This window comes from Antechinus flavipes, chromosome 5 (genome assembly GCF_016432865.1).
Source record: "Antechinus flavipes isolate AdamAnt ecotype Samford, QLD, Australia chromosome 5, AdamAnt_v2, whole genome shotgun sequence".
NCBI lineage: Eukaryota > Metazoa > Chordata > Mammalia > Dasyuromorphia > Dasyuridae > Antechinus > Antechinus flavipes.
Window position 1 is genome coordinate 32,355,032 of NC_067402.1, and position 27,323 is coordinate 32,382,354.

The 27,323-nt window shown below is 33.3% G+C and overlaps 1 protein-coding gene across 1 annotated transcript in view; it reads right to left on the bottom strand.

Moving 5' to 3' along the window:
- Positions 1–27,323, bottom strand: part of KCNH8 (potassium voltage-gated channel subfamily H member 8) — a 291,316-nt gene that overhangs the window by 187,316 nt on the left and 76,677 nt on the right. The window contains exon 4 of the mRNA XM_051962339.1: positions 4,444–4,571. Within this exon, the coding sequence (XP_051818299.1) occupies positions 4,444–4,571 (128 nt within the window). The remainder of the gene's footprint in view (positions 1–4,443; positions 4,572–27,323) is intronic.

Genomic DNA, 27,323 nt, shown 5'->3' on the forward strand with positions numbered 1-27,323 from the left:
TGGCTATGTGCTCCTCTGCTTTACAAATTATCCAAACACGGGAAATGAATGACAATAACAAGTCAAGGTGACTGAATTCCAATCCTTCATCCATGTAATTTACATGAACACAAAACACCAAGGAAGCGGGCCTCTGAATCAGCCAGCTTTCTACTTCAGAAACAAACTGATTTCTTTAATCACTGGGCAGGGAAAGGAAAATATGCAGTGTCCTTTATGGAGAAAATTCCAGCACTGTGCTAGAAAAGAATGATTTCTCTGGCCCTCCTTGAAAAGGTAACAGTCTTTCTACTTAAATCGCTTCCCTAACTCTTTGAGTGATATGAAATCGTATTAAGTTAAATAGGGATCTGAATTATTCCAAATTTAAAGCTGGGAAACTGAGGCATGGAGAAATCAAGCTTGGAAGAGAATCTCCAATGCAATGATTCCATCTTAGAAGTCACTGGGACTTGAGAGGCTATCTAGTTCAAGTTCCTTATTTTAGAGGGGATGAGTGACTGAATGCATGTACTAATAAATGAATGGAAAGTGTTATCAACTACTACGCTACTGTCAAGCAATTTGCTAATTTTGTTCCATAGATACAAGTACAAAAGCAAGAAATCTGTACCACCCCCTTGCCATGGGTGAGTTAAGAAGTAAGTGAGGAAAACTTCCTGGATATGGAAATGGAGACTGTTGGGTCCTGCTTTATTGGGTACTTTCTATGTCTTGATGCTTTGTCTAAATCCAGGGGTCCTCAAACTACGGCCGGAGGGCTAGATGCGGCAGCTGAGGACGTTTATCTCCCTCATCCAGGATTAAGAAGTTTCTTTATTTAAAGGCCCACAAAACAAAGGTTTTGTTTCTCCAACAGTCTGAGGGACAGTGAACTGGCCCCCTTTTTAAAAAGCTTGAGGACCCTTGAAACCTTTAAATGTTAATGAAGTATAGAGAGAAAAATGATTATAAAGTCACTGAGGGTAAAGATTGTTTCAGTAGTATCCCCAATCCCTGGCAGAGCACAAAAGCACTTACAAATGCTTGTTGACTGACTGATTGATCATTCAGGAAATGATTTTTTCATTTCCTCAACATTTCATCAACAGCTTATGGATTGTTTCTTAGGATTTGTATCATTTTAGTGTCATAAATCCCTGTAGCAATCTGGTGAAGCTTATGGATCCATCAAAATGTTTTTGAATGCACAGGATAAAATATATATCACAAAAGGAACCAAATAAATTGAAATTCAGTTGTCATAACTTTAAAAAGAAAACCACAAGTTTGCAAAATCCAGACTAAGAATCCCTGGTTGGTCAATTCTTTTTCTTCCTCTACTTCTTATGACTTTCAGTGATTCAACCTTTCAGAATAATCTCTGTTTTCATCAGATTTAGCTTAGCTGTGTTACTCCAGGCAATTCATTTCAAATTCTTGAGATCCCTGCTTCCTCTCAGTAGAAGATAACAATCAAAGACATTTTTAGCCCCCAGAAACAGTATATGAATCACACCCTGAAAGCGGCTTTTTAAGATAAATGTAGCAGGGAGGGCAGATAGAGATGCTAGGACATTAGTCACAATGGTCAGAAGTATCATGGCAATATGGGAAATGATAGGGATGATGTAGAGAGGAGTTCCTATTGGATATAACCACTGGAAAGAGGAAAAACACTTCATAGTAGCTTCCTACTTTAATTATTTTTAAGTGACACACTTAGTTGTTTCTATGTTTCTGAATGAACAAAAGTGATTATGGCATTTTTTCCATTTCTGTACCCTGAAAAGAATCACTGAACTTCCATCATCTCAGGGAGTTGTTGTAGGATAAGCGTTTCGTAAACTTTAAGTTACAGTAGAAGTAGAAACTATTGTTGGTTTAGTCATTGCTTGATTAAGCCTCAGTTTTCTCCTCTGTAAAATAGGCTTAATAATGCATATCCTACCTACCTCAGAGAGTCATTGTGAGGGAAGCATTTTATATTTTGTAAAATCCCCTGGAACTGTTGGTTGGCAGTGTCTCCGTGGCAAAGCTAATTAATTGGGAGTCCCGATTTTCAATAAGAAATAAGTTAATGCCTGGTAAGTTCAAATTCAAATTAAATACCCTTAAATAATTTACACCAGTGTGTGACACTACACATGGACTTCTGAAGCTTTTTAAATGACTAGCAATTAAACACATTAGCTAAACAGTAGGAGTTGGCGCTTTTTGAATCTAATTTTGAGTAAAGTCTGTTTAAAAAAAAAATCCCAATCTAAAGAGAAAAATGGCATGTTCAAGGAACAAATTTTAAGTTGATTTAATAATTATGTTAAATTGAATTAAAAGTTTTAAATGATATTACTTTTCACAATTAACTGTTTGTTTGGCCAGCTATGTGTTCATAAGCTTGTTGTCTGACAGCACAAATTACACATATTGGTTCCTTTATATCTTTCCCCTTCTTTCATTCTGGATACTAACTTAGCTGTATTAATTATTTTTGCTAAGAGATACACTTAATTGTTTCCATGTTCCTGAATGAACCAAAGTGATTATGATATCTTTTCAATTTCTATGCCCTGATTGAATGACCCTAGTTACAGCTCTGAAAAGAATCATTGTACTTCCATCATCTTAGGGGGTTGTTGTAGGAGAAGTGATTTATAGATTTTAAATTGCAGTAGAAATAGAAATTATTGTTAGTTTAGTCACTTTGCTTGATTGAGTCTCAGTTTTCTTCTCTGTAAAACACTATAGGAAAGTGTCTTTATGACTGAGTACCATAACTCACCAAAAAGGATAAGGATTATTTTGTTTTGTATTTGTACAGTACTTGGCACAAAGTAAACAATAAATGATTTCCATTATATCCGTTCATTCGTTCACTTATATGTCCAATACTTTCTCTCTAGCTTCACATTCATCCACATGGTAATAGTAGAAAATAATCATTTGGACATCCATTCCCATAAGAAAAAAGTGTCCCTGGAGTGCATCAAAATGAATAGGGTCTCACTCATTATAATTATGTATTGAATTATGGGGTTATCCCCTAACATTCTGGGGACCAAAAGCCACGTCTTATTCATGCTTTTCAAAAGGTAAGTTGCTGGAAAGGAGAATCATATATGTAGCTTTTTTACTACTGATTTCCAATCACATCTTATGCTTCCACAGCTAAGTACCACTTAGAAAACAGGAATACAATATGATTTTGGTATCATTGCCTATAAGTGGGAAAATCCAAGATACATGTGGAGACATGGAAATTTGTTTTTAACATATGCCCCCAATAAACTCTTTCAGTTTTTCAAGATAATTATCTGATACAGTGGCTGGCTCCCAAGATCTCTAGATTTCTTGATCAAAAGGAAGTTGGGGGGGAGAGGCAGAAAGATATCTCAGCTGTTCCTTGTCTCCACATGAATCCAAACATAACTTTATGTTTGAAGTTCCATCACAATACTGACACTTATTTTTCAATCAATAAGCATTTTAAAAATATTTCTTATCTTTGCTAGTCAAATTGTTGCAAATTGCCCGAATGATTATTAGTCTTTCCAGTATAATGTGAAAATAATTGAGTGTTTAAATACAATTTCCCCAAATGGAAGACTGCAAATCTGTTATGATCATCTAGCAATCCAAATTCAAAATACTAAAGGTCTTTAAATATTTTGGTTTCCAATTTTTTCCATCTAAACAAAGATAATAAGGATTCTCCACTTTTTTGTCTTTAAGGAAAAAAAGCAGTTATAAAGTTAAGAAATGTGGAAAGTTGGAAAAAAGGTGAATCACAAGCATTACAAAGACCAATGGGTTGTTCCAGAAGACACATATATTTACTGGGTTTCTTTGGAAGTACACATCAGGTTTCCCTAAATATCATTTAGGTTCAATTTAGCAAAAATACATTGATTTATAAACTACACGACAACATAGTATTTCAAATCTCGGGTTATAATATGAAATTTCCATCTGTGTTTTCTGTAAAATAGAGAGTTTTTAAAATATTTAACAAAATAACAACTCCAATTTAGTTATGGGCCCTCTGGCAAAATTCATTAAGTAAAATTAGATAAGGGAAAAATGAATGGAATGAAAATGAAATTTTGAAAAATTTCATTCTACATTTGTGGTTTAAACGCCCACAACAATTATTCATGCACAATGTGTCTCTTTGTATTATCCTGTACTATAAACCAGAGCCAAAAGAGCATAGCCACAGCTGCCTCACTCCTCAAATGAACTGGGTTGCTATAATATTCTAATCTCCTTACAGCGATAACCAGCCATCAGGAACTGCTTTTCTAGATATACCATATGACTGCTGACCTTTTCCAGTTCATTCTTTACAAGAAATCAGAAACCCAAAAGTTCAGCAAAGCCAATAACCAACCAGCCCGCACATTTTTTCTTCAAACAAATAAAACATTCCCCCGACAGACTTTGCCTTGTATGCTCAACACCTACATTATTGATTTTCAATTTGTTCTTTTCTCTTCTTTGCAGGTGTCCAGAGATATGATAAAGGACCGCGCGGCTCCGTCTCCGGGCTGTGTCAAAGTGGGACCCAGCTCTGCCTCTTCCTTTGGCTTTGTCTGTAGAAAAACAACACTCATTAAGCACAAAGAATGGGTCAGTTGGAGTTTGCAAACGTCATGCCAATTTGATGCATCTACTCCATGTAGGCGTGTGTTTGTAGCCCTAGCAAAGGACATGCCATCTTCCCGATTATACTTCAATTGGGATTATTTTCCATTTTGTAGGATCATGGATTTAGAGATGTAAGGAACCACTGAATACAGCTCATTCATTTTAGGGTTGAGAAAACTGTGGCACAGAGAAGTTTTCTTGCCCAGAGTCACACAGCTCGTCTCTTAGGCAAGATTCCAAATCTCGGTTTTTTAATGCCAAGTCCATTTGAATAAAAATGATTAACTGAGAGATATTAGGAGGTTAAACTTCACTGGAACACCAATCCTTATTCACTCAATGGCTGTCTTACAACTAGACTATTATCTAAATGAAAATAACCCAAAATAACACAAATGTAAAAGCTCTAAAAAGCACCTTTTTGTTTTTGTATGTATTTTATTTGTTTGGTTTGGTTTGTATGTATGTCCTAACCCAGTTTCAAAGAGGAATAGTTTGTGTTTCTCTGTTCCCCAATATCATCCCATTAAGTTAACAAGTATTTTTGTAATTTGGATTTAAAAGATGATTCTTCATAGATGAGTGGTCTTTAGGTCATTATAGAATAATGTACATCACTGCCCTTGGCCAAAAACCTTCTATTCGAAGTCATAATCCGTAAGGATGATGCATTTGGAACCAAAAGACTTGGGTTTAAATGCTCCTTGGCTTGTGTAACTCTTTGAAAATTCTTCACCTCTCTAGCATCAGTTTGTTTATCTGCAAACTCAATGAGTAGATTTTCTCTGAAGTTCCTTTTCACCCTAATCTATAATTCAATTATATTCCCAGGATCCCTCTAAATAATGATTCACCTATCTATGAATACATAAATACTTCTCAAAACAACATAAGTGACTTTAAAAAGTTATTCCCTTTGTTTAAAACAATGAAAATCATAATGATGATGATGATGGTGTGTGTATGTATAAATAATTTGTTTGTGTAATACCTACTATGTGCCAGATGTTGTGCTAAGCAATTTTCAAATATTATTTCATTTTCACCATCACAACAATTCTGTCATTCTCTTATTATTTCTTTTTTTATAGCTGAGGAAACAGAAAACAAGGCCATGGCCGTATAGCTATTAAGTGCCTGAAGCTGGATTTGAACTGTGATCAACTCCAGGTGCTTTGAGATTTATAACTCAAATTATAAACTAGTTTAATACACAATAAGTTTTTTATTATAAAGCACAATATATTATATATTAAACTATTATAAAAATAAACATATAGCTCAATTATAATATTGTTATACTATTATTTTATATTGTAATATTAATTCAGAATTATTAAAACCCAATAACTACCACAAACTGCTTCACCTTTACAGAATACATGTCTGACAATGCAAGTACCAATAAATATTATCCTGACCTTACAAGTGTTGAAAGCAAGACTCAAAGAAATAACATAAAGCAATCTGTCTCAGTTAAAAAATAGGAGAGGAAGATTTGAACCCAGTGTCTCTGAAGTCAAGTACGTTACTCTTTGTACCATATATTATCCTAGACTTGGATTAAAAATAGCAGCATAGAAACCACAAAATGGATCACGTTCAAAAGTTCATTTTTGCTTTGTTGTTAGTGGGAAGAAGAAAAATGTAGGGGAGACCCTTTAGAGCAACTTCCCTCTACTGCAAAACATAAAGATGTCTTCAACTATCCATCTATCTAGACCCATATACTGTATTTTTCATTTACACATGTGATCTTTTGCTAGCAGTAAATTATTTCAAGTAAATGTATACATTGAGAGGAAATCTATTGGAGGAGGAAGGAGCAGTGTATGCAGCAACGTAACGAAAAGATTTGCAAACTATGCCTTCCAAATCTGTTTCAGGATTGGAAAATGCAGGCCCTGAAAATCATAGTTATTAGTTTACTCAAGTAAGATTAAGGCCTGGAGATTACTTCATACTTCATGACTGAAATGCCAATCCCATAATTTCTAGGGGAGATTAGAATTTCCAGAGAAGGCTAGATAGTTACTTCAGCTATTTTCATGGCCATAGAACAATCTAATACAGATCTAAAGTTTGCTTAGTAAATTCAGACCACATCTCAACCCAAGGATTGATCTCCAGATCACCAGTCGAGATCACCTATAATTATTGTAAGAAAAAAAAAAGCATCAAGCATTTATTGACCTACCTAAGTTATCTGATCCCCATAACAACCCTGAGGTCTGTGCTATTACCCTATTTTACAGATGAAGAAATTGAACTGCAAAGAAAAATGAATTGCTTAGAATCATAAAGCAAATAAGTTCCTTAGGCAGGATTTGAACATGATTCTCTCTGATTCCATGTCATTCATGCATTCTATCCACTCTACCACCCAGTCACTTGATACAGAACATTTTAGTTCCCAGAAGCACAGAAAAGGTCGACCCAGAATAGTCCTATTGGGCCACCTAATTCAAGTTCTGATTTTATATATAAAATAACAGTGATTAATAGCATAAGAATCATTGCTCCTATTTCATCAATGAGAGCTAATAAAAAAGTAACTTGGACATCATCATTTGTGGCATTAGTTATTGATTTCAATATATAGTTGATTCTGCCATTTTATATTCTTATCTGAGATTTCTAGTATTCCTGGTATATAGTAGGTCTCACCTTTGTCTTATCTTAATAAAGAATTTTATTACTAGCTGATTATCAAATATAGATGATTTCAGGAATCAGGGAAAGAAGGTTTGTCACTGCTCATGTGTTGCCCTTTTCACACACACAAAGGCATGAACATATGCTAAGTTTTATATTAGTCTTGACAGAAAGCAAGCTCCTTGAGGACAGATACTGTCCCTTTTTGTATCTGTATCTCCATTGCCTAGCATAGCATGTAGTATTGATTCTCTATAGATATGTGTTGATTGATTAGCTAGTTAAAGCTTCCTTTCATGTAGAAACACTTGATTAAATGCTTTTGGTCATAGACTCATAAGCTGGAAGGGACATCACAACGACTCTAGGGACCTCTAAGCACAAGTGAGCAAACTGAGGCTTGGAGCATTTAAGTCAGTTGCTCAAGGTCACAAATCTAATAAGTGGCGGTCAGGATTCCAACCTAGGGCTCCTGGTTTTCAGCCTCTTTAACGGGCTCTCACTTGTCAACCTTTCTCCTACTTTCATCTAGATTTTTCATTCCAATCATATTTTCATGCCTGGTTATGATCCCCAAGTTGAAAGGCTAGTTTATTTCATCATTTCTACGCTAGGAGAGCGGTTTCTATGACCAGAGGCAAAAAAGTAAATACTTAGACTAGAAATCCTTGGTTGCAGTGCTGTATTTCGATAGCATTTCAGTGACCAGCAGAATCAGATTGTACTTCCTGGCTGCTGCTATGCCATCTCATCTCCATTCTAGCCATCACCTCAGCATCTTCCTTATTGGAGCATTGGATTCTGCCTTTGGAACCATGCTGGGCTCCAATAGGCCATTTCTTTCCCAGAAATAGAACTACTTTGTGCTTCTAGGTCATTTCCATTTCATGTTGCTACTCTGGAATTCCCTTTTCTCTCTCCTTTCCCCCTCCCTTTTCAGTTCTTCTTTATGTGTCCTCTTCCCGATTAGGATATAAACTCCATGACTGCAGAAACGATCTTGCTTGCTTAGATTTGAACCCCTAATGCTTAACAAAATGATACACCACAAACTTTTACATAGTAATATCTCTCTCCCCCTCCTTCCATTCTTCCTTCCTTCCTGTCTCCATCTGTCTGTCTGTCTCACTCACCCATCTATCCCCAGAAAAACTCATCTTTTTAAGAAATGTTTCTTTACTGGCATTTAATCTTGTTTCAAAAGAAAACAGATTTTTCTCCTTATGCACATGGTTTAGGTACCTGTTTTCAAAGATTCTACTAAGCCCAAGGCTCTTAGTTTTGATGTTTGTTGTGTGTCATGAAACCCTCTGGCAGTCTAGTGTAACCTAGTAACCTGTTTTTAGAATAATATTTTAATTATAAAATATACAGGATTACAAAAAAATCAAAAGTAATAATATAATTTCCCCACCTGAATTAATTAACAAATTAATTACACTCCACCCAGAATTCATCTGTGGACTACTTGAGGCACCCTTCAATCCCAAATTGAAGAATACTTTGTTTTTCATTCTTTTGATCATAAATCTAGGATTGGTCCTGATTGACCTATTACTATAAGAAGATTAAGCCACCAAAGAATGGTACTGGAATACTTTTATACAATCATAAAAAGAGAAAAGAATCAGGTAAGGGGTAGAATTTGTGCTTCTCTTGCCAAGCTCTTTCCTACCCACCCCAGGAAAATGGCAACTCATTGCAGAAGCTGGAATCTTAAGATAAAAAACAAGAAGGAAGAAAAACATTTAAGTAGGCTCTCCTACATACTCCTTGGATTGAAAAAAACAATCAGTTGTCATGGAGAATTTTATTAACAACAATAATGATTATAATAACATTATTAATAAAGTAATTAATGACTAACTAATGAATAAATTAAGGTTAGCTTTCATGTAGCACTTTAATTCTCACAACAACCCTGGGAAGTAATGCAATTATTATCTTTATTTTACAGATAAAGAAATTGAGACAGTAATTAAGTGACTATCAAGCTCACATAATTAAGAAATATCTAAAGGTAAATTTGAACTCAAGTTCTTTCTGACTTCAGGTTCAAAACTCTCATCCATCACCATCTAGCTACCTCCTTGATTTTGATGCCAAAATAAGGTTTCTCTGTCAATTTTAAAGGCTTGTATTCTAAGAAATTTTTAATTTCTCAAAAGAATTAACCACTTGGATGTTTGTTAAGTATACTATAATTGCATTTTTTAACATCAAAAGAAAAGAAATATATGATTATAGATCTGAATGGGTTCAAGAAGAGTCCTACACTTTGGAACTCTGGGAAAATCTCATGGATAGGTCTCAGTAGAAGATGGCATCTAACTGCCACATGGTGGCAGCATACTTTTAGTGAAGGGTCATAACAGGCAAATTTTTAAAAAATGATTTTGTGTAAAATATTACATTTAATTCAACAAGGACTTATCAAGTGTCCTTAACATATTGGACACTATTTCTGTTACCAAAACAAAAATGGAAGAGTTCCTGCCTTCAGGAAGCTTGCATTCTCATCATGAACTGCCAGCTATTTAAGCTATTTAAGGAAAAGTCAGAAGACAATAAGAAAAGTCATTTTTATGGATGTTTTAGAATTGGAAGGGCATAAACTGTTTTTCCTGAATACTTTGATCATTGGAAGGAAGGAAGGAACCCATTCCCTGAGTATGTGGAACAGTATCCTTTTGGAAATGAAATGATAGGAGTCATTTCTTTTCAATGACAAGAACCTGGTGATGGTAGAATTTCTTCTGAATGAATTCTAGGAGTACATGGATCAGGGGTGTCAGTCTCTAGGAAAGACTCAAGAAAAAGCAGACCTCCCACGCTTCTGGATTCAAACTGAAAAAGTCTCAGTATGAAAACTGATGTAGGGAAAGGGTCACATAGGGCCTGGGGGAGAAGAGAAGATCAAGAGCCTAAGAGATCTTGTAGAACATCATCCTAATAGAGTTGCATTTTCATTACCAATAACATCCCATTCTTTTCCCCCAAGTCTTGTCACTGATATTTCTACTAAAAATACACTTAGGAATCTTCCATCATTTTAATTTTTTTATTTTATGTTTTATTTAACATTTTTCTCTAATTATATTCAAAACAATTTTTTTTCATTTATCTTTAAGATATTTGAGTTCTAGTTTCTCTCCTTATCCCCACCCACAATTAACAAACCACATGTGAAGTTGTGTAAAACATTTCCATAAAAGTCAAGATGTGAAAGAAAACATAGATCTCCCACCCTAATGAAAATAAAGCCCTCAAGAAAAATTAAATTAAAAATAAAGAAAGAAATAGAGAATGCTTTGATCTGTATTCAGACTCAATCATTTCCTTCTCTGGGTATGGATAGGATTTTTCATCATAAGTCTTTTAGAATAGTTGTGGATGGCAATCTTCCATCTTTAATAAAAGCTCACAAAGTTAGTTTGAATAGTTAGCACAGCATATGATATAAATAGTATTGGATTTGGTATTAGAGAATCTGTGTTCAAATCTCAGCACATCCACCAATGACCTGCTCCATCATGGACAAGTCATTTCATTTCTCTGGCTCTCATTTTCCATATCAGTCAATTGAGTGGTTTGGGCTAGATGAGCTCCTTAGAAAGTCCTTTTCAGTTCCAAATACATGACAGTATTATGGCAAATCTATGTGGGTCTAATGGTTTTTAGTTTGTAAGCAAACTTGAGACTTTATGAAGTTTAAGTTTTGCTGACTATACCTATTGTATTCCCACAATGTAAGTTGGATGATTTGAATGGGTTTATGAAAGGGATAAAGTGCTCTCAAATGTCAATAATTTTTATTTTTGCTGAGTGTCAAGTAAATAAATCAGAAACATAAAATTAAATGTTCTGAGCAATTCCCTTTAGTTTCAAGCAAGTATTTAGTAAAATATGTTTAGAAGGCAGTATTTTGAAGGGGGTGTGCCAAAACCAGTCTTTTATAATGACAACTGAAGGGATTAAGAAGGTAGAGTAGGGAATTTGGGAAAAACAAGATTTTCTGAAAATATCCCCTTTTGAAATCTATCATGTCTATTAGAGTATAGGACTTGGGATCCAAAAGATTTCATTTTAAATCCTGTTTCAGATTCTTATAATGAGAAAGTTATTTATAGTTTTAACCTAAATTTTCTCATCTATTAGAAAGGAAGAAGAAGAAAAAAAAGAAGGAATCAATGAATGGAGAGAAGGAGAAGCAGATGAAGAAAGGAAGGGAAAAGGGGAGGAAGGAAGAGAATGAAGGAGCAATAGAGGAAGAGAGAAAAGAGTAAGTAGGAAAGAATTAAAAAGAAAAGTATTAAGCATCTACTAAGGACTAAATTTTATGTTAATTATTTTACAAATATTAATTCATCTGATCTTCACACCACCTCAGAAATGCAGGTACTATTACTTGCCTTATTTTGCAATTGAGGAAAATGAGGAGGACAGTGGTCAAGTGAGTTGTTCACATGCATAAAGTAGCAAGTGGCTGACGCCATATTTGATCTCAAGACTTCATTAATTCAGACCCAGTATTTATTATTCCACTGAATCTCCTAATTATAATCCTATAAAATGGAGATAATAATAGTACCTACTTAATAGAGTTGTTTTGAAAAACCAAACTGAGATAATATAAAGCATTTTGCAAAGCTCAAAATAAGATGTATATGCCAGCTATATTAAGACAAAAGAAATTCAGTGGACTAGACTGTTAGTGTGAAGATGACCTATATACATTGCCTCGTGAGCTGTGAGCATCATGGTTAAGTCATAACTTCCATGAGTCTCAATTGCCCTATCTATCAGATGGGAGAGAGAAAGATTAACTACAACCTACTTCACAAGATCACTGAGTGCCTTAACTTAGATAACATGTGAAATGATTTATAAATTTTAAGGTACTATAAAGTGGCAGGTATTAATATTTTCACACCAATCATTTTAGTCAGCACTGTTGATTCTTTAGACAACTTTTAGATCTTTCACAAATAATGGAGGCTTTTCTCTAGAAGAAAACCTGTTCAAAGAAAGCAGTGTCTTAAATAGCAGTTCTGTAAAAAATGTCTACTGACTGACTATAATTTATTTTATTGGCTTATCTTTAAACTGTTTTAGGGGTTGGTGATCTTTCTTCCTATTTTATCAATACTATATTAACATCAATATTCAGTGTATCAATTTTCTCATTTTTCAGCTTGTCCAGAAATTTCAACAGTGTTATTCCTATAGTCCATTGGCCACAAGGAAATTCATTCATATCATTGTTACCTCATATATAGAGTAATTAATCAAAAAGCATGCTGTGTATCATGGACTGTGCTAGGTTCTGGGGATACAGAAAAAGAAGTAATACAATCCCCACCCTCAAGGAACTTATATTACAAGTAAATATATATAGCTATATGTGAAATAGATAAAAGGTGATTCGGGGGAAAAAGGTGTCAACATCTAAGAGCTCAGTGGACTCAGGGATGTTGATTTGAAATCTGGAAATCTGGTTTTAGACTCTAAATATATAATCCAGAGGAAGTCACTATTCCTTTCTTTGCTTCAATTTCCTCAACAATAAAAAGGAGATAGTATTAATACTTTCTAGGGTCATTTTGAGGATCAAATGGGTTAACAAATGTAAAGTGCTTAGCCAGTGCTTGGCAAATAATAAGTGCTATGTAAATCTTTATGATGATGAATGCTAGCTTTTACTCATTTAGGTATAATGACAAAAGTCTTCCTTTAGAAGGTGACTTTTGGACAGAGTTTTGATGGAAAAATCATGTGGTAAAATTTTGGAGTCCTGGCTTGGAGCTAGGAATACCTGAGTCCCTATCTCCATGTTTATATTTATGGTGAAATCCTGGGCAAATCATTCAGCCCCTCTGTGTCTCAGGCAACTCATTCTCTAGGACTTCTCTACTGAGTCACGGGCAGATTCCAATCGATAGATAAAGGAGGCTTCAATATCAAGATTTTGCCACACTCAAAAATCACAGATCCTTTGTGTAGTCATGCACCAACTGAATCACTAATTGACTCTGATGTTTAGTAGTTCTGAAAAGAGGACTTAATGGAAACAGCAGGCTCTGGGGACAAATCCTCAAAAGACTTCAATGTAGTGATGATGAATCACAGAATGGCAGAGCTGGAAGAGACATCAGAGGACATGGAGCACAACCCCCTCATTTTACAGAGGAGGAAATCTAAGACCAGAGAAAAGTAAATAACTAACATTTATTCTCTGTGTGACCCTGGGCAAAGCACTTAACCCTGTTTATCTCAGTTTCCTCATCTATAAAATGAGAAGAAGGAAGTGGCAGTTCCTGCTAGTATTTTTCCCCAAGAAAATAACTAAAGATTCATAGTCAGATAGGATTGAAAAATGACAAAACAACAACAAAAGATGAGTAGTTTCAGTGGGCTACAGGTTAAATATGTGTGGTAACAATGGCAATATAGCAAAGATAATTTAATTTTTTTAGCAATGCACACAGTAGTAGCTAATTAAATGTTTGAGCATGAAATAATCAAATAAATTAGAACCAAACATATGGAAATGTAATGTTTGATAAGTCACAAAGCCAAGTACTATCATGGGGAAAAGATAAGAACTGCTGAAAATATTAGAAAAGAATGTCATGAAAAGCAAAGGGAGAAGAATGTTTTAAAACATATAATACAATAAATTCCAAAAATGGATAATCAATATATTTAAAATCAGGCCATGGAATTTAAAGAATAAAAGTTTGTATCATTCACAGTTTTGTATAACAGAAGTTATTACTAGACACAGGTTAAAAGAAATCATAAAAATAAGAGACAATTTTGATTACATAAAATTAAAGTTTTTGCATAATCAAATTCAACAAGAAAAATAAGTTTGTGTTAAATTCTCTAACAAAAGTTTAACATAAAAAATGTATAGGGAATTTATTCAAATCTATGATATTAAAAGCCATTTCCTCTATCTATCTATCTATTTGTCTACCTACCTATCTATCTATCTATCTATGTATCTATCTATCTTTTCTCTTTGGTTCTGTCTCCCCACTCCTTCCTATATAGTAATACTATTAAAATAGGAAAAAAAATCTAGAAACAAAATACATATGCAGTACTTGGGGACTATGGGGACTATGTATAGTGTTATGTACTTATATATTGTATTATGTACTTAAATGTGTACTCTTAGAAACTATAATTATATAAAATAAAATTGTTTCTAATTTAATAGATATATTCAGTATGAATTTAAGTAATGCAAATATTTAATGAGATTCATTATTCATTAATTGAGATCTAAATAGTACCATGGCATATATGACCATGTGAAGAATCCAAGAGAGATAAAGAGACAAAGAGAAATAGAGAGACAGAGACAAAGAGAGATACAGAGAGACTCCTATGAACTGATCCACCATGGAGAAAAAAAAGACCAACATAAAAATATAATCGTAAGATATATTAATGTCAACAGTCACATGGCATGCATATATGATCAAAATAAAAATCCAAGAGAGATAAAGAGAAATAGAGACAGAAAGACACAAAGAGACTCCTATGAACTGATTCATAGTGAAGAAAAAAGTACCAAAATAAAAATATGATCATAAGTATAATAATGTCAGTGAAATCAATGCTAAAAGCCCCCATATTACCATGTTTAAAATTATATAAGAATAAATATTTTATATATGTGTAAATATCTCTCTCTATGTGTGTATGTATTTCTTCTACCAAATTAAGCCTGGTTCTTCTCAGCAATGAATGATTCAAGATAATTCCAAAAGACTTTGGATAGAAAATGTCATCCACATCCAGAGACTACTATGGAAAGTGAATATAGATCAAAGTAGTGTATTTTGACCTTTTTTGTTTGTTTCTTTGTTTGCTTGGTTTTCCTTTCTCAAATATTTTTTTTCCTTTTTGGGCTGCTTTTTCTTGTAAGGATGACAAATGTGGAAATATGTTTAAAAGGATTGCATATATTTAACCTAAAAAATATAAAAACCTAAGCCCAAACTGGAAAGTGACTTGTATGATCATCCATAATCATTTTATTAGGCATTTTAAGGCTTTTTTTTTCCTTTTCTTTTCTTCTTCTTCTTCTACTTTTTTTTTTTTTTTTTTTTTTTGATTATGGGGTTGGGGCTGAGGAAGAGTAACTATATTTTCATTAAGCACTATCTGCTGTGTCAAAATAAAATATGGTAATTTTAAAAATGGAAAAAGGCCTGTTTGTGATGAACAAAACAACAGAGAAAGTAGCTAAAATAAAGAAGAAAATTTTCTTTATTTTTCCTGGGCTTTTTGTCCATGCTTTCTTTTACAACATGGGTAATATGGAAATATGTTTTACATGACTGTACATGTATAATCTATATTAAAATGCTTGCTTTATCAAGCAGGAGGGAGATGAGGGTGGAAAAGAATTTGGAACTCAACAATTATGTTAAAAAAAAAAAAACAAATGTCAAAATGATTTTTACATGTAATTGAAAAAAATAACATTCTTGAAGAAAATCAAGCAGAAGCTGAAATATGACCTAAACTGTAATACTTCTAAAAACATCTCAAGATGTCAGAAAATCCCAAGATTTCCTTCTCAGTGATACAGAAATAATAGTACAGAATAAACTCTTTTATTGTTTTCTTTTTTTGGCCCAGACTTGTGATTTCATTTCTGGTGAGGATGATGAGCCATTTTTGGAGGGATTTATTTTTGTAACTTTGAATATCTTCCATTCATTTTGTGAAATGGTTCAATGGAAAGTACACTAACTCTGGATTTAGAGGGTCTGAGTTCAAGTATTTACTAACTGGTATTTACCAACCTTTGATATTTACTAATCTCTGATATTTATTAACTGGGTGACCTTGGTCAAGTTTTTCAATCTTCCTGAGCTTCACTTTCTTAAAGGAAAGATAAAGGGTTTGGACCATCTGGTCTTCCAGGTCCCTTCCAGTTACAGATCTATGATTCCTATGAGAAAGGTATTAGCATTTTAGAGTTGAGAACACGAAGAAGGAAGCGATTTGCTCAAGATCACAGAACAGATAAGATAACTTATATAAGTTTATTACAACTATTTTCATATTTTATAATTTTAAGAGGTTTCTTACTGAGAGGCTAAAAAATACATAGTCAATATGAGTCAAAAGTCAGAAATGAAGCAGGGCTTGAAGGACAGCTTTTTAGACATTATTGGGTTATAAGAACTGCAGTATACATGTTGCACAGAATTAGATACTACAACAATGTGAAAGGTGTTCCTACTACAGAAGAGCTTTAATCCTTTAGTGCCCTGAAGAATGAATCTTCATTTAGATAATTTTAGATAACATTTAGATAAACATTAGAATAACAACAGAAATCCCTTACGTTAGTCTTTGACAGTAAATATGACCCTAGGCTTATTCATTGCCTGTAATAAAACCCAAGGGAGAGTCTTCTACATTTTGAATGGCTTATCTACAAAAGAATCATGGGGGAATGTGGGTAAAGATTGCAGAGGATGAGGAGATATTGGTGGGTAACAGCATACATCCAGAGGGAATACTGCCATTAAGGAGGGCATTTATTCATCATAGTTTCTCCCTCAAGTCCCTTGCAGAAAAGTTGCATGTTTTAAAATCCAATAATCCTAACCTGCTCAGATTCCCTAGGGTGGGAGTCCTTGCTTCGTGTTTTGTTGTTATTGTGACCTAAATGGGTGCTTGTGAGTCTACAAAAGAATAATTTCCTAAAAACCGGCAGATTAAATTTCACAGCCTTCCAAAGAAAGCCCAGTTTCACATGATAGATCACAATATGGTACAGACTTAATGAACTCAGTCTCATTTCATTTCCATTTTTACACTTAGGCATATACAAATACATGGCCCCTGTATAGATAGTTTAATCATATAAAATAATGCATGAATCAAACAAAATGATGTGTTTCCCTCAGTTTTGTCCTTTTAAAGAGTGCAACCACTCAATCATCTCTAATCTTTGCTATTAGCTTCTATTTATAAGGCTGACATCATTTGTCTGGCTGTGGATATTGTAGACTCAAGTCTCTTCCTTAGGATAATCAAGGTCAGGGGCCCAATGCCTTCTGGGAAGTTACTGGGATAGATGATTGACATCTATTACCCCATTCCCACTATGTAGTCTGTGATCCAATGGCATGCCTCCCTACTGCTACTCAAAGAAGACAGGCCAAAATGACCCTAGTCATTTTTCCCATGCCCCTTCCCTCATGTCTGGAATTTTCTCTCTCCTCATAACTTTTTCCTGGATTGTTTGGATCCTTTCTGGTCCCAGATAAAACCCCACCTTCGATAGAAAGACTTCCTCAATCTTCCTTAATTCTACTATGTTCCCTCTTGTCATTCTAATTAATCTTATTCACAGTTTGGTTCTACATAATTGCTTATATGTTATCTCCCAAGGATTGTCTTTTGCTTTTCAACGTATCCTCAACACTTACTACAGGGCTTAGTAGATACATAGTTGAAACTTTAATTTTTACTGACTAAATGATTTAGATTGATTTGAATGAACAAGAATGGATAAAATTCTATCCAGTACTATTTGAAATAGTATGGAAAACAAAGTAGAATTAGCCTTTCTCCATGGAGCTTGCAATCTGATAGAGCCAATACAGTATAAAAGCATGGTGGAAAAATACGAAACTATCTATGATTCAGTGGCAGAATAAATAGAACAAATAGCATCAACTCAGAATCAAGAAGAACTTGATTTGAATTCTACTTAAGACAATTACAATAGCCATATGGCTGATGGAAAGTTACTTCACCTCTTACTGTAGAAATTTCTTCATTTTTTTTTAAATAAATAAGGAAAATTAAATATGTATCACTTATCTCTTAGATTGGTTCTTTTGACAGTTAAATGAGATAGTACAATTTGTAAGTTTTGCTAAATTGAAAGAACTAAATAAAAGCTAGGTTTATTATTGCTGTTGTTATTATCATGATGTAGTTTTCATCAAGTTGGATAGAGCTCAGAGACAAATATTTGTAGGATAATTCATTATCCTATAATTATTCTTATATGTTTAATAGTTTGTGGACAGTTGCTTAGGCAAATAATAGACTAAGCAATCTATTCTTATAATTTATATATTATATCTGATATATAATAACATAATGATATTTGTTATATGATTATACAATTCTAGATTTTAAAATAGATGAAATTTTATAAAGTGGTTGAGCTAGAATGAGAGCTAGGAAGACAAGAGTTCAAATCAGGTGTTAGACACTTGCTAAGTAACACTGGGGAAATTACTTAAGCTTGCATCAGTTTCCTCATTTGTCAAATGACAATAATAATAGCAGTGATTTTCTAGCATTGTTGTGAAAAGAAAATGAGATATCTGTAAAACATTTGTAAACCTTAATATCAGACCAAATGATTGCTTTCTAAATTTGAATATCATCATCATTAATAACAATAGCAACAGTGTGAAGGAGACACATAATAAATCAGTTGACCTAAGTTCAAACACCATATCTTTACTATAGATAATACTCCACAAATAATTTAACCTTTCTTAGTTTTCTTTTTTTCATCTGTAAAACGAAGATATTGGGGTTATATAACCTTATGGGGCTCTTCCAACTCTAAAATTGTGTCTTGGATAGGGAGGCAGAGAAACACATAGTTTATGTTGTCCAGAATATTTTGGGCAATCTTAAAATCTAATCTCATTATATTTACTCTAAAAATTGAAGAGATAGAACCCCCAAATACATGCTGTAATTATAAATATCACAACAAAATCAAAAGACAACAAATCAAGGGAAGAGGGGAAATATGAGTGTTCTTGAAACCAAAGTAACTGACCACGAAGATAGGGCATGGCAATACTATAATCTAGGAATTTTGGGATTCCCCAAAATTCAATGCAACAGAAATCCAAAATAACATATTTTCATGAATATTTACAGAATATAAACAAAGTTATCGGAATAACAGAGTGAAATACATATTAATAGATTTCATGCGACAAGAATCCTAAAGAATCCCAGTTTTAACTTATTAAGAAATGTATTTGATAATCTCCAGAGCTGTTGGATAAAATGGGAAAAGAATAATATAAATGGTCAGGAGGAGACAACTCATTTTTCAAGGGATATCAGTTCTAACTACCAAAAGTGATAAATAAAGGGAAAGTGTATAGTAGTTCAAAAAGCAAATAAAGATGAATTTCACCTAAGGATATTGCTCTGCAAAATCAAGACTAATTATAGAGGAAAGGATATATTTAACAAAGTCAATGGATTATAATAATAGTTTTTAAAAATTCAACTTCTATATTTTTCTTAATATATCAAGTTATTAAATTATACCCTCTGAATTATGACCTGTTCTTTCTAGTTTTTGATATATTTTATTTTAAAAAATAGAATTTAAAAAGGGAAATAAAACAGAACAAAAAAAACATTGTCATGTGTCCAACATATCATCAGACTAGTAATTTCTTTAGGTAAAACTCTCATTATACTGACTTTAAGATGCCAGTGCAATAGAAAAAAGAGAAAAGGTAAATAAATCCAAAAAAGAATAAAATAGAAATATAAAGAGTTAATGATTCCCTACTACAAGATGGGCATAAGGATATTGGCAAGGGATAAGGATGGGTGAGTGTTAGAATCCTAGTGTTAACTCAATGGAATTGATACAATGCTTACTGGTTCACACATTAGAGCAAATCCTTACAAGGTGTTAAGTCACTACTATTGATAGAAACAATACTGAAGTTAACACCTTTGAGAGTTCACATATTAGTTCACATGTTTGGGAGATTTCAGAGTTCAGTATGAGATATCCAAATTCACACCTCCCATAATTCCACTCTCAGAGGAGGAGTCAACCTTTGAGTTTACACCTCTAAAAGAGTATAAAAACAGATGAGCTCAGTCAAGAGAGTTCCATAGAAAAGACTGAGAGGGGAGTGTCAGTTGGAAATTAAGAAGCCATGAGTTGGAAAATTAAGAAGCCATGAATCGGAGTTGAGCTAGAGGCAGAAGCTGGCAGAGGCAAAAGACTAGCAATGAGAGCTCTCGGAACCAAGGAAAGCTTACCGGGCTATTTTGAAGGAAGCTCCAGAGAGAACAATTAAATTATATAAAAGAAGAGAACACCATAGATGAGGGGAAGGAAAGAAGGATTCAATAAGGTAAGAGATTAGTTCAAGAAAAAAAAAAGATAAATTGCATTTGCTGAGTGCTGATAATACAAAAATCTGGGGCAAGATATGTAATAATGAGGACTCTCAGGGGTGAGAAAAATGTACCTGAGTGGGATAGCTTCTTGAATTATATGATTTTAGACACAGGAAATGTAATAATATTAAATTTAATTAAATATTTAAATAAATAATAATTTAATTAAAATTTATATTAAAATCTTATAAAAGAGAAGAACTCACTTTAAAATTAGAGTTAAAAGTTATTAGTAAACTTAACCACAAATGGGAAGAGAGTTACAGAATGGATTAAGAAAAAAAAAAACTGACAATTTTCTTCATAAAAAAAACACACTTAAAACAAAAATACACAAGGCTAGTTCTATGTTCAGATCTATATTTAGATATAACACCAACTGAAAATATGAAAATGTGGCTGTTTTTATTTCATAGAAAGCAATCAATATTTAAAGATATTAGAAGGAATATACACTATGAAACAATATAAATAATATAGATGAACTCACTGCTATAACATCAAAATATAAGAAGAGCTATCTGAATTTCAAAGGGACTTATTTATTCATATAATAACTTTAGGTGACTTAAATATGCTTCTTTCAGACTTAGACGCATCAACAGAAAGATAAACAAGAACTAAATAAGTAATTTGAATGGAATGTTGAAAAAGCTGGATTGTAGATCTTAGATATGAAATAATCCTAATGTAATTATTGAATGAGACTAAGATAAATGCTTATTTTTTAATGTTTCATTAGACTTCTAAAAACATGAGTTATTCTAGTACATAATGAACTCAAAAAATTTGAAAAGGCAGAATAGAAAGCAGATATTTTATAATTATCAAAAATTATATTTAATAGGGAAAACATCAGCAAAAGAAATTTGAAGACAAACTAATTTTACATTAAAAATGAATGGCCAACATGCAAATCATAATAATATTAAATAAATGTGCTAAAGAAAATAAAGATATGACTTGTCACTATTTAAAGGATGTGGCTAAAGCAGTTCTTATTGAAGAAATATATCTCCAAACACATACTTTAAGAGATATTTAAAAATTAATCATATGCACATGCAACTTCAAAACCTCACAAAAAATAATAATCTACAATTGCAGAATTAGAAAATTTAAAAATCAAAAAAAGAGAACAAAAAGTGAAAAGAAAAAGTTATTGTCTATAAGAACAAAAAATGACCTTTAAAATGAATAAAAGAAAATAAAGTAAGAAAATTATATTTCAATTTGTACTTAGAATTCATCAATTCTCTTCCTAGATGTAGATAGCATTTTTTTTTTTTTTGTCATGAATCTTTTGGAATTGTATTGGATTTTTGTACTAAGGAAAGGAGCCAAATCTTTCATAGCTGATCATCACTACTATACTGTTATTACTGTGTATCTCTTAGTTCTTCTCACTTCACTTTACATCAATTCATATGGATCTTCCTATGTTTTTTTCCCCCCCTGAAGCCAGCTCTTCATCATTTCTTTTGGTGAAATAATACTCCATCAATCATATGCCACAATTCATTCTGCCCTTTAGCAAGTGATGAGCATGCTACTGATTTCAAATTCTTTGTTTCCACAAGACCTATTATATTTCTATACGTATGCTTCCTTTTCTCCCTCTCTCCTTTCCTCCCTCCCTCCCTTCTTTTCTTCTTTCTTTCCTTCCTTCCTTCCTTCCTTCCTTTCACTCCTTACTACTACTAGTATGATTGGGTCACAGGATATGCAGTTTTATACCCTCTAGGCACAGTGATTAGACCAGTTTACTACTCCAACAGCAATTCATTACTGAACCTATTCTTTTTCCCTTGATCCCTTTCAGAATTTGTCATTTCTAGTAGGTGTGAAGTGCTACTTCACAATTGCTTTTTGCCAATTTCTAATTAATAGTACATTCTAATCAACAGAACATTTTTTCCAATGACTATAGACAGCTTTGATTTTTTCTAAAAATATCTGATATTCTTCAATCATTTTTCAATTGAGGAATGGTTCTTATTTTTATAAATGCAATTCAGTTCTACATTCAATATATATTTGAGAGATGAAGCCTGTATCAGAGAAAATCTCTATAAAAATTTTTATCACTTCATTGTCTATGGTATAATGCACTTTCCCCGATTGTCACTTTTAATTTAATTTTATTGCTTTAAACACTTCAGCTGAAGCATATTATATTCTGCTCTGGTCCATTATTTCAAGTCTCTGTATGAACCACCTATAAGACTGGTTAAGGCGACAACAAAGAAAAGTGATAAATGTTGGAAGAGACATGGGAAAATTGGAATGCTTGTATAATATTTGAAGGGTTGTGAACTGATCCACCATTCTGGAGAGCAATTTGGAACTATGTCCAAAGGGCTATAAAACTCAGCATATTCTTGGACCCAGAAATATTGCTTCTAGATTTGTAACCCAAAGATGTTTTTAAAAGGAAAAAAAAAATCTGTCTTTACAAAAAAAAAATCATAATTGTAACAACTCTTTTTGTTGTAACTAAGAATTGGAAATTGAGAAATTGGAAATTCGCCCATCAATTGGCGAATGGTGCTTACTCTTTTGGTGGTTCTGATCCACATCTCCATCATTCAATCTTGCCCTTTGGTTTTAACATCTTGGAGAAATCTAGGTTGAACCCAAATCACTCTGGTTTATTTTTTGACTGCAACTCAGCCCATTATCTATTTTTCCTAAAAATGTTTCTTTCCCAGGGTCTTATTTATTAGCTCCTCAATCATAGAAGATGGTCAATCATTCTCTAAGTATTTACTAGACATTCTAGTGCCAAGCACTAGAGAAATTAACAAAGGCAAAAACAGAGCACCTATACCACTTTATATCTATCAGATTGGCAAAGATGACAGAAAGAAAATGATAAATGTTGGATAAGATGGGGAAAATTGGAATACAAATGTATTTTTGTAAAGTTGTAGATTTATCCAATCATTCTGGAGAGCAATTGGGAACTATGCCTCCAAAGAGCTATAAAACCACGTATATCCTGTTACCATAAGAAAGGAGAAAGGATCCCCACGTACAAAAATAAAAGAGCTCTTTATGTGGTAGCAAAAAAATTGGAAATTGAGGGGATGTCCATTAACTGGAGAATAGCTGAACAAGTCGTGCTATAAAAATGATGAGCAGGCAGATTTCAGAAAAACCTGGAAAGACTTACATGAACTGATGCTGAATGAAGTGAGCCGGACCAGGAGAACACTGTATACAGTAAGAGCAATATTGTGTGAAGATCATCTATGTTAAACAGCTCTCCTCAGTAATACAATGATCTACAAGAATTTCAAGGGTCTCATGATGGGAAATGATGACTATATTCCGAAAAAGAAATGGAGTCGGAATACAGATGAAAATGCAGATGAAAATATAATAATTTCACTTTAAAATTTTTTTCTCATATTTTCTCTTTTGTTCTTTCACAAGACTAATGAGGAAATATATTTAACATTATGGTAGCTGTATGACCTATATCAGATTTATTGTTGTCTTGGGAAAAGAAGAGGGAAGGAAAGAAGGGAGAGAAGGAAGGAGAAGGGAAATTATGGAGCTTAAAATTTTACAAAGATGAATGCTGAAAACTATCTCTATATATAATTAGAAAAAAATACTATTAAGTAAAAAAAAAAAAAAACAGAGCTCCCTGAGAAATGATGAAAATAATAAATGCATACATACAAGGCAAATACAGAATAAATTGAATGTAGTTTCAGAGGTGGGGAGGTGTGGTGACAAGAAAAGGCTTCTACAGAAGTCAGGATTTGAGAAAAGTCTTAAAGGAATCCACAAAACATAGGTTAAGGAAGAGAGTGTGCTAGATATTTAATCAAATTCTGAAAATCATGGATCTGGAAGATAGAATATCCTATGTGAGGAACCGGGGCAGCTAGGTGCTATAGTGAATAGAGTACCAGGCCTAGAGTCAGGAAGACTCATATTCCTGGGTTCAAATTTGACCTCAGACACTTAGTTGCTATGTGATCCTGGGTAAATCATTTAACCCTATTTGCCTCAGTTTCTTTATCTATAAAATGAGCTGGAAAAAGAAATGCCCAAACCATTCCATCACCTGTGCCAAGAAAACTACACATGGAATTTTGAAGAGTCAGATATGACTCAAAATAACTGAACAAGAAAAAAAAAAAAAAAAGAGTGAGTAACAACCTGACTAGGTATAGTTGAATCAAAGAATATACAGAGGAGTCTAAAATAAAAACTGGAAAAACACAGGAAGGAACTAGATTGTAAATGGATTTAAATGCTAAAGAGGAGGTTTCACATTTGATTCTGGAGCTAATAGGGAGGTACTAGTATTTATTGATTGGAGGGACAAAATGGCCTGCACTTCAGGAATATCACTTTGGCTGCTGAATAGCTGATGAATTATAGTAGGAAGAGACTCAAATCAGAAAGAACACTTGAAAGGAGATTGCAATAGACTAGGCTACAAGTAGTAAAGGTTCTGCAAAGACTATTTGCTTTTTGAACGGAGAGAAGGGGATAAATTAGAGTTGTTAAAGAAGAGGATAGATTGGCTATACAGAATAAGTGTTAATGGACAATTGCATATGGCATTGAATTATCAAGCCTAGTGATTGGAATAATGGCAGTGCCTCTGGTAGTAATAGAAAAGTTGTCAAAAAAGATTGGAGAGGAAGTAAAGAAGATTCTTTTTTTTTTTTTTTTTTTGGACATGTCAAGCTTGAGATGGCTACATAACATAAAAGTCAACATATCCAAAAGGAAATTAGTGATATTAGATACTAGAAAATAGCAGAATTTGAGATGCAGAACATGATGGCTAACTTCATATTTTTGAAGAGCTGTTGTGTCCAAGAGAAATTTGATTTGTCCTCTTGGCCCCAGAAAATAGAATTAGAAATGAGGATTGGAAATTGTTGAGAGATTTCAGCTTGATAGAAAAACAAACTTTTCAACTATTACAGCTTTAAAAAAAAAAATAGAGTGGGCTGCTTCTGAAGAGAGTGGATTCCCAAACTTCCTTTACTGACAATCTTTCAGAAAAGGTTACTTGATTATTTCATGAAATTGGTATAGAAGGGCATTCTGTTCAGTAACGAGTCAGACCAGATAACTCCTGAAATCCCCTCTTTCTGGGAGCTCATCTGGTCCAAACATCCATTTTATAAACACATAATTGAAGGTTCAAAAATATTAGTTAAGTAACAATAATAGCAGAGACAGAATAATAATCTGCTTTAGCATTTTTCAGTTTTTACACTCTGATAGTCTAATTTATATGTTTTTTCTTGGATATTAAAACTTCTATATAAATGAGTATTTGCTCCAGAATTAACAATTGATTGCAGATTATTGTTTCATCCACTTATGAAAGCAGAACTCCCATAAGTAACTTTCCTTAGCAATATTTTTTTTTCTGGTGTCATTCTAGCTCTAGACAGCTTATGAAATAGACAGATTTTAAGGTGGAAGTATCTTTAGAGGGGAGCTCATCCTACTTCACACCCTATCCTACTCCCATTTTATAGTTGGGAAGTCAAGAACCAAAGAGGTGATTCAAATCAAAGTGTACCAATTCTAATTCCTTGTACTTTTTACTGCTATGTCACATCTCTCTATTATAGCAAAATGGTCGGGAAGATTTGATTTAAAATCTTTCCTCAGATACTGTGTGACTGCAGGTAAATCATTTAACTTCTGTCTGCTTTAGGTTTAACTATTAAAGGAGGTTAATATAGTATCTATCCCATATGGTTATTGTGAGAATCAAAACAGGTAATATTTGAAAATTGTTTCACGTGGCATCTCATAGGCACTTTATAATGCATGCTTTCTTCATATTCTATTTTAGGTTTAACTATGAAAGGAGGTTAATACAGTATCTACCCCATACAGTTATTGTGAGGATCAAAAAAGTAATATTTGAAAAGTGCTTAGCCTAATGTCTCATCCTTAGTAGGTGCTTTCTAAATGCATGCTTCCTTCATCTTCTTCATATGATGCTAAAATGCACCTCTTTTATACTAAAAATTCATTCCATCCTGTCTTTTTCTTCTTCCTCTCTATTGGCTCCCTAGCTATGAGAACAGATTAGTGAGGTTTTAATATATTACATTTGATGGTCACTGACCAAAATAGAAATGTTTTCCAGTCACAATGTTTTTAATCACAGTCTAGCAGAAAAAACTATAAAACCTATGGTATTCATTGTCTACCTCTTGTGGTCATGTCTACACATAATTGATTTAGAAAGCACTTCATAAACCACTAAGGGCTAAATAAGCATGAACTGTAATGGAGAGAAAAGTAGATGGGGCAACAAAAGGCCTTGATACAATTTCCTACTCTAAATATTCACTTTTGACATTTTTCTCTTGTTCAGTGCCAATATGAACACTAAATAGGAATTTTTTGAAAGGGAAAGGAAAGTGCCTCTATGATTTTATATTTATAAGGAATATATATATATATATGCATATACACACACACACTCACTCTCTGTGTAGTACATATATATATATATATATATATATATATATATATATATATATATATGTGTATGTGTGTGTGTGTGTGTGTGTGTGTGTGTGTAAGGATCCCTACATCCCTAGTAATTTTCAAAACTTATTCAATTTATAGGCTTCTAGAATTACCTAAGGCACTAGAGCATAGAATAAAAGTTGATGTTCCATGTCTGAGTCATTCTTTAGTGTTAGTGATCTAGGACAAATTCAAAATCATTGCACCAGCATCTTTTTTACTCTGCAGATGTTTCTCTTTCCAGTAGATCATAATAGGTAAATTTAGAGCAGTAA